At 45.1% G+C, this 14,452-nt stretch overlaps 1 protein-coding gene across 1 annotated transcript in view; it reads left to right on the plus strand.

The window, feature by feature from the left end:
• Nucleotides 1-9,589, plus strand: part of tbc1d1 (TBC1 (tre-2/USP6, BUB2, cdc16) domain family, member 1) — a 65,010-nt gene extending 55,421 nt beyond the window's left edge. The window contains exons 19-23 of the mRNA XM_080758909.1: nucleotides 499-642; nucleotides 1,740-1,899; nucleotides 5,589-5,758; nucleotides 7,197-7,373; nucleotides 7,974-9,589. Coding sequence (XP_080615035.1) covers nucleotides 499-642; nucleotides 1,740-1,899; nucleotides 5,589-5,758; nucleotides 7,197-7,373; nucleotides 7,974-8,318 — 996 coding nt within the window. The 3' untranslated portion in view covers nucleotides 8,319-9,589. The remainder of the gene's footprint in view (nucleotides 1-498; nucleotides 643-1,739; nucleotides 1,900-5,588; nucleotides 5,759-7,196; nucleotides 7,374-7,973) is intronic.
• Nucleotides 9,590-14,452: the final 4,863 nt, after the last annotated feature.

Genomic DNA, 14,452 nt, shown 5'->3' on the forward strand with positions numbered 1-14,452 from the left:
ACCCTAATCACGGCCACAATGCACAGGCGATGTGCCTGTGGCTGTGCGGATGTGCATCTGGTGGGGTCCGGGGCGTAACTCGTAAAGAAATCAATATTGCCAAATATCCCTAGGGTAAACACACTGAATCAACAATCATGAAAGAAACAAGGCTATGTCCTGCGGCGGAACACAATAGCACAACAATATCTACACAGGTGGTATAACTTGGCCTACACCTAATAATAAGTTATTGTTGTGGGGAAGGGCGGGGGGGTTAAAGGAAAGCCCCTACCACATTATTTTCTAAAAACCAGTTTAATGCAACTTGTTTTTGTGTATGATTTATGATGATATGCGGTATGTACCACAGGCACACTTCCTCCTTCACATTTCATATGTTTGTCATGGAGAATCAATCGTGCAGTGGGCTGTTTTTGTTTTTTTTGTTTTTTTCTGTTATCCGACTCCTCACCATCTGCGTGGGTGCTAACTGTAAATGCTGCTGTTGTCCTATAGGTGGGGTACTGCCAGGGCCTGTCCTTCATAGCGGGCGTGTTGTTGTTACACATGGGGGAGGAGGACGCCTTCCACATGCTGAAGTTCCTAATGTACGACATGGGGCTCCGCAAGCAATACAGGCCCGACATGATCATACTGCAGGTGACGAACCACTCACTGTAACACAGCAATACAGACCGGACATGATCATACTGCAGGTGACGAACCACTCACTGTAACATAGCAATACAGGCCCGACATGATCATACTGCAGGTGACGAACCACTCACTGTAACACAGCAATACAGACCGGACATGATCATACTGCAGGTGACGAACCACTCACTGTAACACAGCAATACAGACCGGACATGATCATACTGCAGGTGACGAACCACTCACTGTAACATAGCAATACAGACCGGACATGATCATACTGCAGGTGACGAACCACTCACTGTAACACAGCAATACAGACCGGACATGATCATACTGCAGGTGACGAACCACTCACTGTAACATAGCAATACAGATCTAAAAGCTCAGCTATTTTCGAGGCGCAACCCAGCACTCTTCTCTTTAGCAAAGTCAAAGTCATGTAAGGTGTACGTATGGTGTACGTACGACATGGAATTCGAAACAAATTTGATCAATGCAAAATACTGTGTTCAAGTTCAGGTGCACACATTCACAGCCCTGTCCCTCCACCACTCACATTGTCCACATATCCGTCGAACCAAAGACGCTCCCCCCATCAGACCACAGTGAGCATGTTGTCTTGTGTGGTGATGTCCCATGTCCAGTGGTGTACGGTAACCAAGTACATTCACTTAAGTACTGTACCTACTGTAAGTACAATATTGACGTATTTCCAATACTTTTACTTCTACTCCACTACATCTCAGATCCAAATTTTGTCCTTTTACTCCACTACATTTATTTGAAAACTCTTTGTTACTAGTTATTTTGTAGATGCATGCACTTCAGCCCTATACTGTATACATTTCGGCCATTTGAAAATAGTTGATCTCGCGACGCATTGTGAAAACTTGAAATTCTGCATAACGACTACTTTCAATGTTGGTACTCTAAGTACTACATTTTGATGGCAATACTTTTGTACAAAAGTACATTTTGAACTCCGGACTTTTACTTTGCAACAGTAGTATTATCACTACATCACAGTATTGATGATACTACTTTTTACTTCAGTGGAAAACAATGAGTAATTTTTTCCCCCGCCACTGTCCGTCTGTCAGATCCACATGTACCAGCTGTCGCGGCTGCTCCACGACTACCACAGGGACCTGTACGTCCACCTGGAGCAGCAGGAGATCAGCCCCAGCCTCTACGCCACGCCCTGGTTCCTCACCGCCTTCGCCTCGCACTTCCCCCTGGGCTTCGTGGCCAGGGTCTTCGGTAAGCACCCCCCCCTGGACTACAGTTCTCAGTCGCCACCACATGATTTCAGTCATTTGGATTCCATAAGAAGCCTAGTGGCTATTTTCGGTCATTTGTTTGGATGGATGAAAGAGTATTTGAAACTAGCTCAAACTAGATCAAACTAGCAATGGAATAAAAGTTTAGAAGCATCTTGCAGACACATGAATGGTCTCAGACATCGGCTGGTCGGCCTAAAACAGCATCATTACATTTTCAGTCCACCGAAACACTGGGTTTATTCCATGAGCACCCACGTGTACAACACTACCGAAACACTGGCTTTATTCCATGAGCACCGACGTGTACAACACTACCGAAACACTGGCTTTATTCCATGAGCACCCACGTGTACAACACTACCGAAACACTGGGTTTATTCCATGAGCACCCACGTGTACAACACTACCGAAACACTGGGTTTATTCCATGAGCACCCACGTGTACAACACTACCGAAACACTGGCTTTATTCCATGAGCACCGACGTGTACAACACTACCGAAACACTGGGTTTATTCCATGAGCACCCACGTGTACAACACTACCGAAACACTGGCTTTATTCCATGAGCACCCACGTGTACAACACTACCGAAACACTGGGTTTATTCCATGAGCACCCACGTGTACAACACTACCGAAACACTGGGTTTATTCCATGAGCACCCACGTGTACAACACTACCGAAACACTGGGTTTATTCCATGAGCACCCACGTGTACAACACTACCGAAACACTGGGTTTATTCCATGAGCACCCACGTGTACAACACTACCGAAACACTGGCTTTATTCCATTTGCACCGACGTGTACAACACTACCGAAACACTGGGTTTATTCCATGAGCACCCACGTGTACAACACTACCGAAACACTGGCTTTATTCCATGAGCACCGACGTGTACAACACTACCGAAACACTGGGTTTATTCCATGAGCACCCACGTGTACAACACTACCGAAACACTGGGTTTATTCCATGAGCACCCACGTGTACAACACTACCGAAACACTGGGTTTATTCCATGAGCACCCACGTGTACAACACTACCGAAACACTGGCTTTATTCCATGAGCACCCACGTGTACAACGCTACCGAAACACTGGCTTTATTCCATGAGCACCCACGTGTACAACACTACCGAAACACTGGGTTTATTCCATGAGCACCCACGTGTACAACACTACCGAAACACTGGCTTTATTCCATGAGCACCCACGTGTACAACACTACCGAAACACTGGCTTTATTCCATGAGCACCCACGTGTACAACACTACCGAAACACTGGCTTTATTCCATTTGCACCCACGTGTACAACACTACCGAAACACTGGGTTTATTCCATTTGCACCCACGTGTACAACACTACCGAAACACTGGGTTTATTCCATTTGCACCCACGTGTACAACACTACCGAAACACTGGGTTTATTCCATTTGCACCCACGTGTACAACACTACCGAAACACTGGGTTTATTCCATTTGCACCCACGTGTACAACACTACCGAAACACTGGGTTTATTCCATGAGCACCCACGTGTACAACACTACTGAAACACTGGGTTTATTCCATGAGCACCCACGTGTACAACACTACTGAAACACTGGGTTTCGTGGCCAGGGCCTTCGGTAAGCACCCATGGATTTAAATTCTCCGTCGCCACGACTGATTTCAGTCATTTGGATTCCATAGAAGTCAGCATGTCTTCTATAGAAGTGTGTCGTGCACCAAAAATAGACTAGATCTACAAGCAACACGTTGCAGTACGACGTGTTGTAAGCTTGTAGATATAGCCTATTTTGTTTATTAGTTATTTCAGTCTTCCAGAAAACCTTGATGATCTCAGATATTTTTTCGGTCGTGAGATTTTATTTCGCTTTGCCTTTAATCCATGCGGTAAGCACTGAGCAGTGAAGCACCCACTGATACAAAACTACCCGGAAACGGACGGGCCAATTGTCTCCGTCATTATCGTGGCTCACGTCATAGATCAGGGGTGTTCAACTGATTATGAACCAGGGACCACCACCCTGACAGAGAATCAACCTGGGGAGGGTATGGGCATGGTGTGTGGGGGGAAAAGCTTGGAATAAAATATTAAGGGCTTAATTTAATTTGTTAATTTGAGAAGATTTAAATCAAGCCGTTAACAGCCATTATTCAACTGACATACCGGTATGCTAGTGGTCCAGACTCCAGAGCTCAAAAAAGATTCAGAACCACTGATCTATTCCATTCCAATAGTTGTCCTTATTCTGTTATCTTAATATTAAACTCATGGTAACTGATTCTTTACAACTTATGTATGAGCGAGCAGACACATTGCGATTGGTTATATGGGCACATTTCCTAATTCCTAATAATGGTGACTCAACCATTCAATCCAGTACAAGATCCTGTATTCTCCTCTCTTTTTTTTACACAGCCTCTTTAAATAGTCTCCAGTTTAAAAAGACTTTAATCCATTTACGATATTATCGTTACTTGCCTAGAATTTAGATACTTATCATCTTTCTTGAGAACCGACCCTGTGTTTGTAGTGAAAATGCCATCACACCCACATCACCCCCCCCCCCGCCCCGCCCCACCCCTCCATTTGTCTTCTCCCTCCTTCTACTCGTCTACTACATGCCTTTGTTTTCCCTCACCTCATTCTTTTCCATGCCAACGATTTCGTTCATGGTCAATTTCCTGCGCGGTTCTCAGTCACTGAACCTGATCCGCTGGCTCCACACGTTGGGTGCAGCGCCCAGTGTGTCTGAGTGGCATCGTACAGTGGTGCTGAGGGCTCCGGCAGACGCCATGTGGGGCTCCACGCCTGCATTCCTCTTTCCTTTAATCTGCCGTGTAATCTGATACAACCCTGACCCAACTTGGCCCTATCTTGATGCGTGCACACGGCGCGCAACCCCATCTCTCTCTCTCTCTCCCCCCCACACACACACACACACACACACACCTACCGTATTCGGTTTGTTCACATTAGCTCATGCATGTGTTTGCTTAAAGCTTTTTGCTGACGTCAAACCATTCATCAAGCATGCAGCCCTCAAGTTCACATTCAGCCCTTAATCCTGTGGTGTGCATGTTAGTATAATCCTAACATAAATTATGTAAATAAAGCAGGCTGTATAACCCCCCGCCCCCCCCCCCCCCCCCTCTCTTTGTTATTTCATCTTTTGTCTTTTCCTCGTCTCCTTCTGTGTTTCTTCAGATCTATTACCTCTCTTGGCCGCTTCAGGACTTCCCTGTATTCACATCTCCAAACAACCTGTTTGTGCTTTTAATACTGCTTGTATTTACGTTTATTACCAAAGTTGATGCAGGTCATAGTACTGATGGTGAGCAAGCTAACTCTGTGTGTGTGTGTGTGTGTGTGTGTGTGTGTGTGTGTGTGTGTGTGTGTGTGTGTGTGTGTGTGTGTGTGTGTGTGTGTGTGTGTGTGTGTGTGTGTGTGTGTGTGTGTGTGTGTGTGTGTGTGTGTGTGTGTGTGTGTGTGTGTGTGTGTGTGCGTGCGTGCGGTATGTAATGTTTTACCTGAGATGAGATGCTGCATCTCAAGGGGCCATCCTCTCAACATACTGTATTCTGACCAACATTCTCCCCTGTTTGTTCTCCTTGACTCTCTCTCTCTCTCTCTCTCTCTCTCTCTCCATCAGACATGTTGTTCCTGCAGGGGTCAGAGGTCATCTTCAAGGTGGCCATGAGCCTGCTGGGCAGCCACAAGCCTCTGATCCTTCAGCATGACAGCCTGGAGTCCATCGTGGACTTCATCAAGACCACCCTGCCCAACCTAGGACTGGTGCAGATGGAGAAGACCATCAATCAGGTGTGTGTGTGTGTGTGTGTGTGTGTGTGTGTGTGTGTGTGTGTGTGTGTGTGTGTGTGACTGTGTGCGTGCGTAGTCCGATTTTCTTCCACAAGAATTGAGATCACTATTCTCTCACGATTCTAAATTTCCATGAAAATATGTATTGTCTTTTGTCTGTAGTTGCTGAACATTACTACATTCAAAATGTGGCACCTGGAGCCAACTACTGTGGCTTTAGTGTTTGTATACTAATAATTATAGTCAGAATAGTCATCTGAGTTCAAGATTATAGAATAAAGAATTAGTAACCTAGCTAGGTGGAGGAATACAGAGCCAACAAGACTGCCTCTGTAGAGCAGACTCTGTTGTTCATGTTGGATAGCGTTGTACAACACTGTGCTTTCATCTTCCATAGCCACTGAGTGACCTTGTTCAGTTTCGTGACCTTAATTCCCGCGATTATTAGTTACGGTACCTTAGAGAAGAGTACTTAATAATGGAAGGTGTGCTACTGGGCTTGTTGTGAGATGTGGGTGTGGTGTGCCGTGGTGTGGCTTTGTGTTTTTGTGGTGTGGTGTGGTGTTGTGTTGTGTTGTGTTTCTGCCACTGACTGCGTAACAATTTCTCATAAGAAATCATATCATATCATATGCTACTGTCTGCTTCCTTACCCTCGGCTCGTACATAGACGAACATAATTCCATTGACCCGATGTACTGGCAATAAAGTCTTGAATGATATGTGTTTATTTACAACCCAATAAGTGCGATTTACCCCCTATTAAATGACTGTGTTATCTGGTTAACCAGTTTGAGAGCGATAGGGCTCATGTTTTGCCACGCACGTGCGTGTGAGTAACATGGGATGTAAGATCGGAGCATTCAGAATGAAATGGTGAATGACACTATGTTGCAAGATGAAAAACAAACAAATAATTCAACAGAAGAGAGTGTGAAATAAGTGTGCACATACTTGCCAGTCATTGCAAATGTAGTTGTAACAAAGCTCTTGTTCTCAATGATACAATGATACTTTTGACAGGTGGCTTGAAAAGCCAGCTGTCAACAACCACCCAGAGGACTAGAGTAATATAGTAAGAGAGTGGCGACACTGGCGTTGACTCCCATTGTAACAATGGAATGCGGAAGTGCTCATTCTATCTCAATGGGATAGTTCCAGCCATAGGAGCATATGTTTGGAACCATATGTTAGCCCACAGGCACCCGCTTTGAGGCGAGTTGAAAGCGTGTCGCTACTCTCCTACTCTACACTGGTGGCGATGTAGTGGTGCAGAGATTCTCATGATTGGCTGGCCTCTAAGCCAATGAAAAGGCTAGGGCGTGTCCTAACAGTCCTGTGTGTGTGTGTGTGTGTGTGTGTGTGTGTGTGTGTGTGTGTGTGTGTGTGTGTGTGTGTGTGTGTGTGTGTGTGTGCGCATGCATGCGCGTGTCATCAGGTGTGTGAGATGGATGTGTCCAAGCAGCTCCAGGCCTATGAAGTGGAGTACCACGTCCTGCAGGATGAACTGATGGACACGCCTCCTACGCTCAACCAATCGCAGCGCACCGCACAGCTAGAAAGAAACAATCAGAGCCTCCGGCAGCAGAACCTTGACCTCCTGGAGGAACTTCAGGTACTACCATAACCCCAAACTCTCAGCCTCTCGCTCTACGAGCTTGTAGGTCTGCTATTTTTGAAAAATCGACTGACATAGAAACATAGCTTTTTCAGAAAACTGTCAGGATGTAGAAGACATTTTTAGAATCTGATCTCAGGGCAGAATGTTGTTTTTTTCAATGGAAGTTACTCACTGGCGTTTGAAGCACCCGGAAGAACGCGCTACTAGTAATTTTTTCTTTATTTTACCAAAATGTCGCTCATGAACTGGTGCTCTGTGTTAAACCCCAGCTGTGCACTGTGACTCTTTTGCTCGTGCATGTACTTCGCCCACCTGCAGTTCCTGCTTTGGCCAGTAGGGTAAGGCGCATTCACTGTTTCCCAGCCGTTCTTGCGACCTGCGTACGAGTCTCTCTCTCACACGCACACACACACACGCACACACGCACACACACACACACACACACACACACACACACACACACACACACACACACACACACACTTCATACTGCAATAGCTCTAATAACAAGTCAGCCCTACAGTTTGTTATTGTGTTGTTGTTTTGTCTTCCTCCTCATCTGCTTTCAATGACCCGTCCTCTCTCTCTCTCCAGTCGTCCCAGGCCCGGGTCTGCAGCATGGAGAGCCACGTGGGGATCCTGGTTGACTCGGAGGGCCGGCTGAAGGAGCAGGTTTCTGCCCTGGAGGAGGAGAAGAGATGCCTGCAGAGCACGGTCACACACCTGCACAGCCTCCTCGTCAGCCTGGGCATCTACGCCACCCCCGACGGACACGCGCTGACCATCGACGGACACGAGCTGACCCCCGACGGACACGCACACGCAGCCCTCACACACACCCCGCGGCGCGGCGGGCCAGACAGCGGGGCGAACGGACTGGGGAACGGGATGCCGCTCTCTCTTCTTCCCCACCCGCTGGCTCTCCCGGACGGCCCGTAAAACAAACCACACTGACCCACTCACTGAGAACACTAAGCTTGGCTGCATGGGACGCAGCGAGCAGAGAGAAGCTATGGCTGCCTGGGGGAGTTCTAAGAACCAGGAGAAGGAGGTCTGGTTGGTGGGTTGGGGGGAGAATAAGATGATTCCTTCATCTGCTTTGCAGCCTCCAGAATGTTCTAGATGGCACCAATCACACCATGCCAAATAAATCACCAGAAAAAGAAGGGAGACCAGGCGTAGGAGACCGTCGGCCACTGTGCGACTTTGTCTGCACAGGGGCCGATTCTCAATTGGCCCCAGCTCAATTCTTTAGTTTAAAACGAATGTGTGATTCGACCAACAGTCTCCCAAAGAAAGCACTGTATGTACACACTGGGTCCGCACTGTGACATGAGACCCAATGCACGTTACATTTGCACCATTCTTGTAATTTTGTCTTTTCTTTTTTTTTAATGTTTTGTATGTTTTGTTTTGTGTGTTGTTATGCGTGTGTATGTGACAGGGTTTGAGTTTGTGCTCATGAATGTAGCGGTTGCAGTGACGCTCAAATGGCAAACCAATGTCTCTAAATGTTTCAGCCATAGCAAAGATTCAACGCCACCTATATCAAACTATACTTCCCATAAGCTGATCGTCAGCTTTGGGGCTAGATTGGAGAAAGATTAATGTCTAGCAGAGGAACAGGTTGAACAGTGTTTGTCAGATAGTGATTTTGATATTTAGCCTCATCTCCATTAAGCACAATAGGAGAGAAAGACTGAAGAAAAATATACTGCCATCATCACACCCCAGCTTTCTTTCCATTGTGAAACTGTTGAACCTCCTTGTGTTGATTTCTACTTTCACTCCAATGAACAATGCTCCAATCCAGTTCCTTTGTCAGGAACTGTCTGTCTGTTCACGCATAGCATACCTGTTGATTGAAACAGAAATGGCTCTGGTTTCATACAAGTGGGTTTTTCTAATCGGTATGAATGTCTACCTTTTGAGTGCCTGATCAATTCGTTTTTGCGGAATTACAGCAAGGAATGATTAATTTCTGAAATGCTCTGTTTCTGTTAAGACAATCTGTACAACTGCTATAAAACTACTGTATTCGGCACACTGAAAGCTTTACAGACAAAGCTGGAGCTTGTATTGCGTGTGTGCGTGCGCGCTATGGCAAATGCATGCATGTCATTCACAGAAACATGTTGATTTACACTGTAAACACATTGCTTTAACTCCCAACTGTCTTTGTTTCAATGCATAATATAATTCATTTTTATTGGTAATTATTGTATTGTCCCGTACATTGCTGAAATACATCTGCTCACTTTTCCAGTGCAACAGAAGCACAGCCCCCCCCCCTCTTTCTCTCTCTCTCTCTCTCTCTCTCTCTCTCTCTCTCTCTCTCTCTCTCTCCATTGTTTTGTTGTAGGTGTGTACACAACACAAAGACTAACATGGAAGTTCTCTCTCTCTATTGTGTTGTTGTTGGTGTGTAGTGTGTTGGTGTATAGTATGTACACACAAATTCTAACTAACAAGGAAGTTCTTAGGTTATATGTACACTTACAGTAAGTGCGAGTGTGCGTCACATTCCTGGCGTTGGTGTACCGGTATTCTGTTTCGTTGTTTGCCAGGCATCGTTTCCTGCATCGAAACATTCAAGGTAATCATTTTATAATCTTTTGCTGTAAGCGTTTTGCAATTATACAGTACATGGCATGTACCATGAGCCTGGGGGGGCTCATGGTACATGTGGGGGCTCCCCACCCCCTTTTTTTCTCTTTTTTTCTTTTGGAATTCTGTGCTTCATTTAGAGAGAGAGGAAGCCAATGGCAGAGAGGGGAGTTAACAGTATGCAAGACATGACAGGAGTCAGATTGGGTCCTCCCGACTCATTATGGTCATTGCACTAACTGGCTGCGCCACCAAGCACCACACCTTGATGGGAGAAGCATGTCTGGGCACGTTGTTTTTTTTGTGTGTGTGTGTGTGTGTGTGTGTGTATGTTTGTGTGTGCTGCATATATACGGTTATACGGTAATACAGGTGGTTATAAGCTCAGTCAAAATGGTCTTGACTCTGGCTGATAGCAGTCATTCATTGGGGTAATAATGGAGGTATTTCACATTCGGAGGCATGTGATCATCACACATTTCTCTCATGTCATCAGTCCTACGTTACGCTCTTGATTTTCGTAGGTAATCTTTTAAGCGGCTTCTGCCAAGAAGAGGAGTGTCTTCACGGTATGATCCCAGAGAACTTGGTGTATACCTGTTCATCAATCACGTGTGTGCTGTTTTGGTAAATTTGAGCTTTTTATTACATTCAACATACCGCATATATAACACAATGACAAAGGTCTGCGTAGTTTTTAAGCTTTTTGACTTAAACCCTATTGTATGCACACTAGTCATGCAACGGTGTCACACAGCAAAAAGAACAGATCTATAAGCTCACACAACACGTCGCATTGTGGTACGTGCATCGGGTAATTTTCGGGAGGTGGGAAGGGGCTACATATTTGAATATTTGCACCCATAATGTCATGCCGAGAATATCTACACCAGGTTGAAAATGGTTAAATCACCACAATACTAGATTAGACTAGACTCTGGGGTTCTCAATGTTTTTGGCTGGGGACCCCCGAAAATGCTTTGGCCCCTGCCCCACCACCAATACAAATTGACCGCTACAATAACCTTAATAATAGAGAAAATACATCATAAATAAATACTGAAACCAGATACCATTAACAATGTGTACTATGTAAACTCTAAATTTCTATTTTCCAGCCATTCAGTTGTAATTATTTGATATATATATATATATATAAATAATTACGGGACCCCCCAAGGGGTCGCAAACCCAGGACTCCACCCCTGGACTAGAGCATCTATTGTACACTGTCAGTTATTGAGGATTTTAATGTTTGACGTTTTCACTCAGGTCACCTGTGCTGAGGAGGCCTATCCAGGACCGTCACACCTGCGCACACATTTCTTCCAATCACAGGTAAACTTTAACAGCATGGAATATCACCCTTGTTTGGCGGTTAATGTCACATGACTCACGAAACCATCTTCACCTACTGTAATTGTGTGGGGGGAAAAAACAAAAACAAATGGTGTTATTCGTAGTATTCGTGCTGCCCTCCCATGGGTGTAAATTAAATGTCTTTTTTGTGTTATTTAGACCTTTATAGGCCCCTCGGATGCATATATATACTGTACCGTACTGTATTTCACCTTGTCTCAGCCTCCCAGGATGCATATATACTGTACCGTACTGTATTTCACCTTGTCTCAGCCTCCCAGGATGCATATATACTGTACCGTACTGTATTTCACCTTGTCTCAGCCTCCCAGGATGCATATATATACTGTACCGTACTGTATTTCACCTTGTCTCAGCCTCCCAGGCCAAAAAGGATATTTCCATGACAAAGCAACCCATGTTAAACCAGAAGCCCTAATCAGTGGTTCTCAACCTTTATGAATCATATACAGACTTACAGAGTCCACCGCCCCTTCTCCATACACACACACACACACACACAATAATCATGAACTGAGGACCCCACCACCTTGACAAGCTCTTGGAATTGTCTTTAGTCTTTCTTTTATTATTTGACAATTTGGCCGATGTTTGACCAGTTTTTATAGTATAGTTTTTGATACTTTTGAGCATGCAGTTGTGGTCTTTAAACATTTCAAGGTATTAAAAAGGTCTTTAAAGTCAACAAATTGTCACTTTACAGTCATCTGGGGACCTGACCCGAGAACCACTGCTTTATATAACATTCTGGTAATTTTCTTCAGGACACACCTGTCTGTGCTAATCAGACTGCTTAGTAGTTAAACCATGCTCAACTTATTTCAATAGGTTTACTGTCTAATCCAGCCTACCATCACTGGCATTAGTGGCACTGGCTGAGATTGGCTATGGTGAATCTATGATAATAATGTTGGTACCTTTTGTGTTCTTTTTAGGCTAGACTCTTGCGCAGTGCGCACACTAATCTTACCCTTTTTAGCAAGCGGCCATGTGGATTGGGTAATCGTAATGAAGTTGTTGAATTGTTTTGAGCAAGGGTAGTACAAGCATTACTGTATCCCCTTTTCATGATCTGCATCATAGAGAATGTTTGGGGTTGTGTACGTATGTCCATGCGTACTAGGTTCGCTTCAGTATCTACTGTAGAATATAAATTTCACATATAATTACTTAAACCCTGTATAGCCTACTTGAGTTGACCGGCATCCACCAGGGGTCTACATTTGGTGCCCTCCTTTTTCCCCTCAAATGTGGTGATGCGTTGTGAGATTGTACTGTACAGTACATCAGCAATTTTCAGCGAACTAGCAAGGTTACAAAATACAAAATACAAAACGAGATACAGAAAAGATATTAAAAAAATTGAGCAGCATAGAAAAGAAAATGTACATAGTAAATACAAATGGCATAAAATGTGATGATAATGGATAAAAAGAGGCACACGTACACATCCAGATGTTATGACACTGACTTTGGTGTTTGTCCTGATGATTGTCAGACTGTCAGTACTGGACATGTTCACACACGGTACATGTTCTTCACTGATTTCATGCCTATTTGAACCTTTGGCTATAAGTATAGACCATGTACTGATGCCGTGTAAATGCCATCATTCTGCAGTTAGCAGGTAGCCGGGCTACATGCGGAGAAACCATGCCATCATTCTGCAGTTAGCAGGTAGCCGGGCTACATGCGGAGAAACCCTTTCTTTTGGTTTAAAATCATCATAATCCATTCTGAACCTCTAGAACATATTCAATCCTGTGCAAATATATTCTAAATCCTGTGTGTGTGTGTGTGTGTGTGTGTGTGTGTGTGTGTGTGTGTGTGTGTGTGTGTGTGTGTGTGTGTGTGTGTGTGTGTGCGTGTGTGTGTTGCACGCTTTCAGAGAGGGGGCAGGTCTTACCTGATCTAAGCGTTGGCTTAACTGCTGTAGCGTGTTTGTGGTAGAAACTCGGTGAGACGTCTGTGGACAAACAACTTCTCAGTGGAGCGTAGCGGAGCGAGAGCAGGATCACCCGCCGTCTTAAGTGCTGCCTACACTTGTGTAAACAGGGTGTGTGTGTGTGTGTGTGTGTGTGGCAACCAAAGCAGCGTTTGTGCCGGTGCCCAGATATTTGTTTTGTTTGGCACACGGGGGCTAGCTTTGCTCCGTCTCTGCTCCACCCTGATGCCCTGCCCTCTCGTGCTGCTCCACCGCACGCCTGCATGTCCTCCATGAACCCCCGTCGTGGTCGTTTCGTCATGCTCACCTTCGGCGTGAAAGAAAAACACACAGAGCCATGTGCTGTAAAAGATGAAATGATGATGAGTTCATGATGATGAATAATGTCATTAAACTGCTTGATTACAGAGAGAAGCAGAGTTCAATGTGCAGCCCTTCGTAGACTGCACAGTGGGTGTGTCGATCCAGTCCACTTTATTTATTCACATTTAAAACGACATTGTTGAATACACTCAGTCGGTACCAAAAAAGAGGAAGAAAAATAGCAAAACAACCATACATAATAAACAGGGCAACATTAAGCCATAATGCAGTGGAAACAGCAACTCTTAAGCCCTAACCACACCAAAGGGTCGACACCATGCAACTCCTTGGGTCCAAGACTCCAAACGGTTGCAAGGAGTCAACGCTAAAACCGCCTCGACCCTTTGGTGTGGTTTGGGCCATTGAATTCCATGCATTGAATCACTAGGGTCAACGTGGGTCAATGTGCATATCACATATCGCACCACAGGGACAATAAAACCGTCTTGACCCTTTGGTGTGGTTAGGGCTTTAGGCCCAAGCCACACCAATGATTCCCCATGCAACTCTTTGCAACCAAACTGCGAGTATACTTGCATACAGTAGTTGCATGCAACGAGTATCCCAAATGGCAGTTGCAAGGAGCTGCATTGGTGTGGAGTGTCCTTACAACTGTTTTGTTGCGACTAGTTGCATTGGTGTGGTTTGGGCTTTAATCGGCATGTTGGAACGCCAAGGAGTACAAGTGAGTGTTCTAACATAATTTAAACACAGGCAAGGCAAGCGAAGCTACAACGGAAAAATGTCAGAGATAAGCAATTTTTTCTTCTTCCCCTCC

This window comes from Protomyctophum bolini (assembly GCF_963924005.1).
Source record: "Protomyctophum bolini genome assembly, chromosome: 3".
Classification (NCBI taxonomy): domain Eukaryota; kingdom Metazoa; phylum Chordata; class Actinopteri; order Myctophiformes; family Myctophidae; genus Protomyctophum; species Protomyctophum bolini.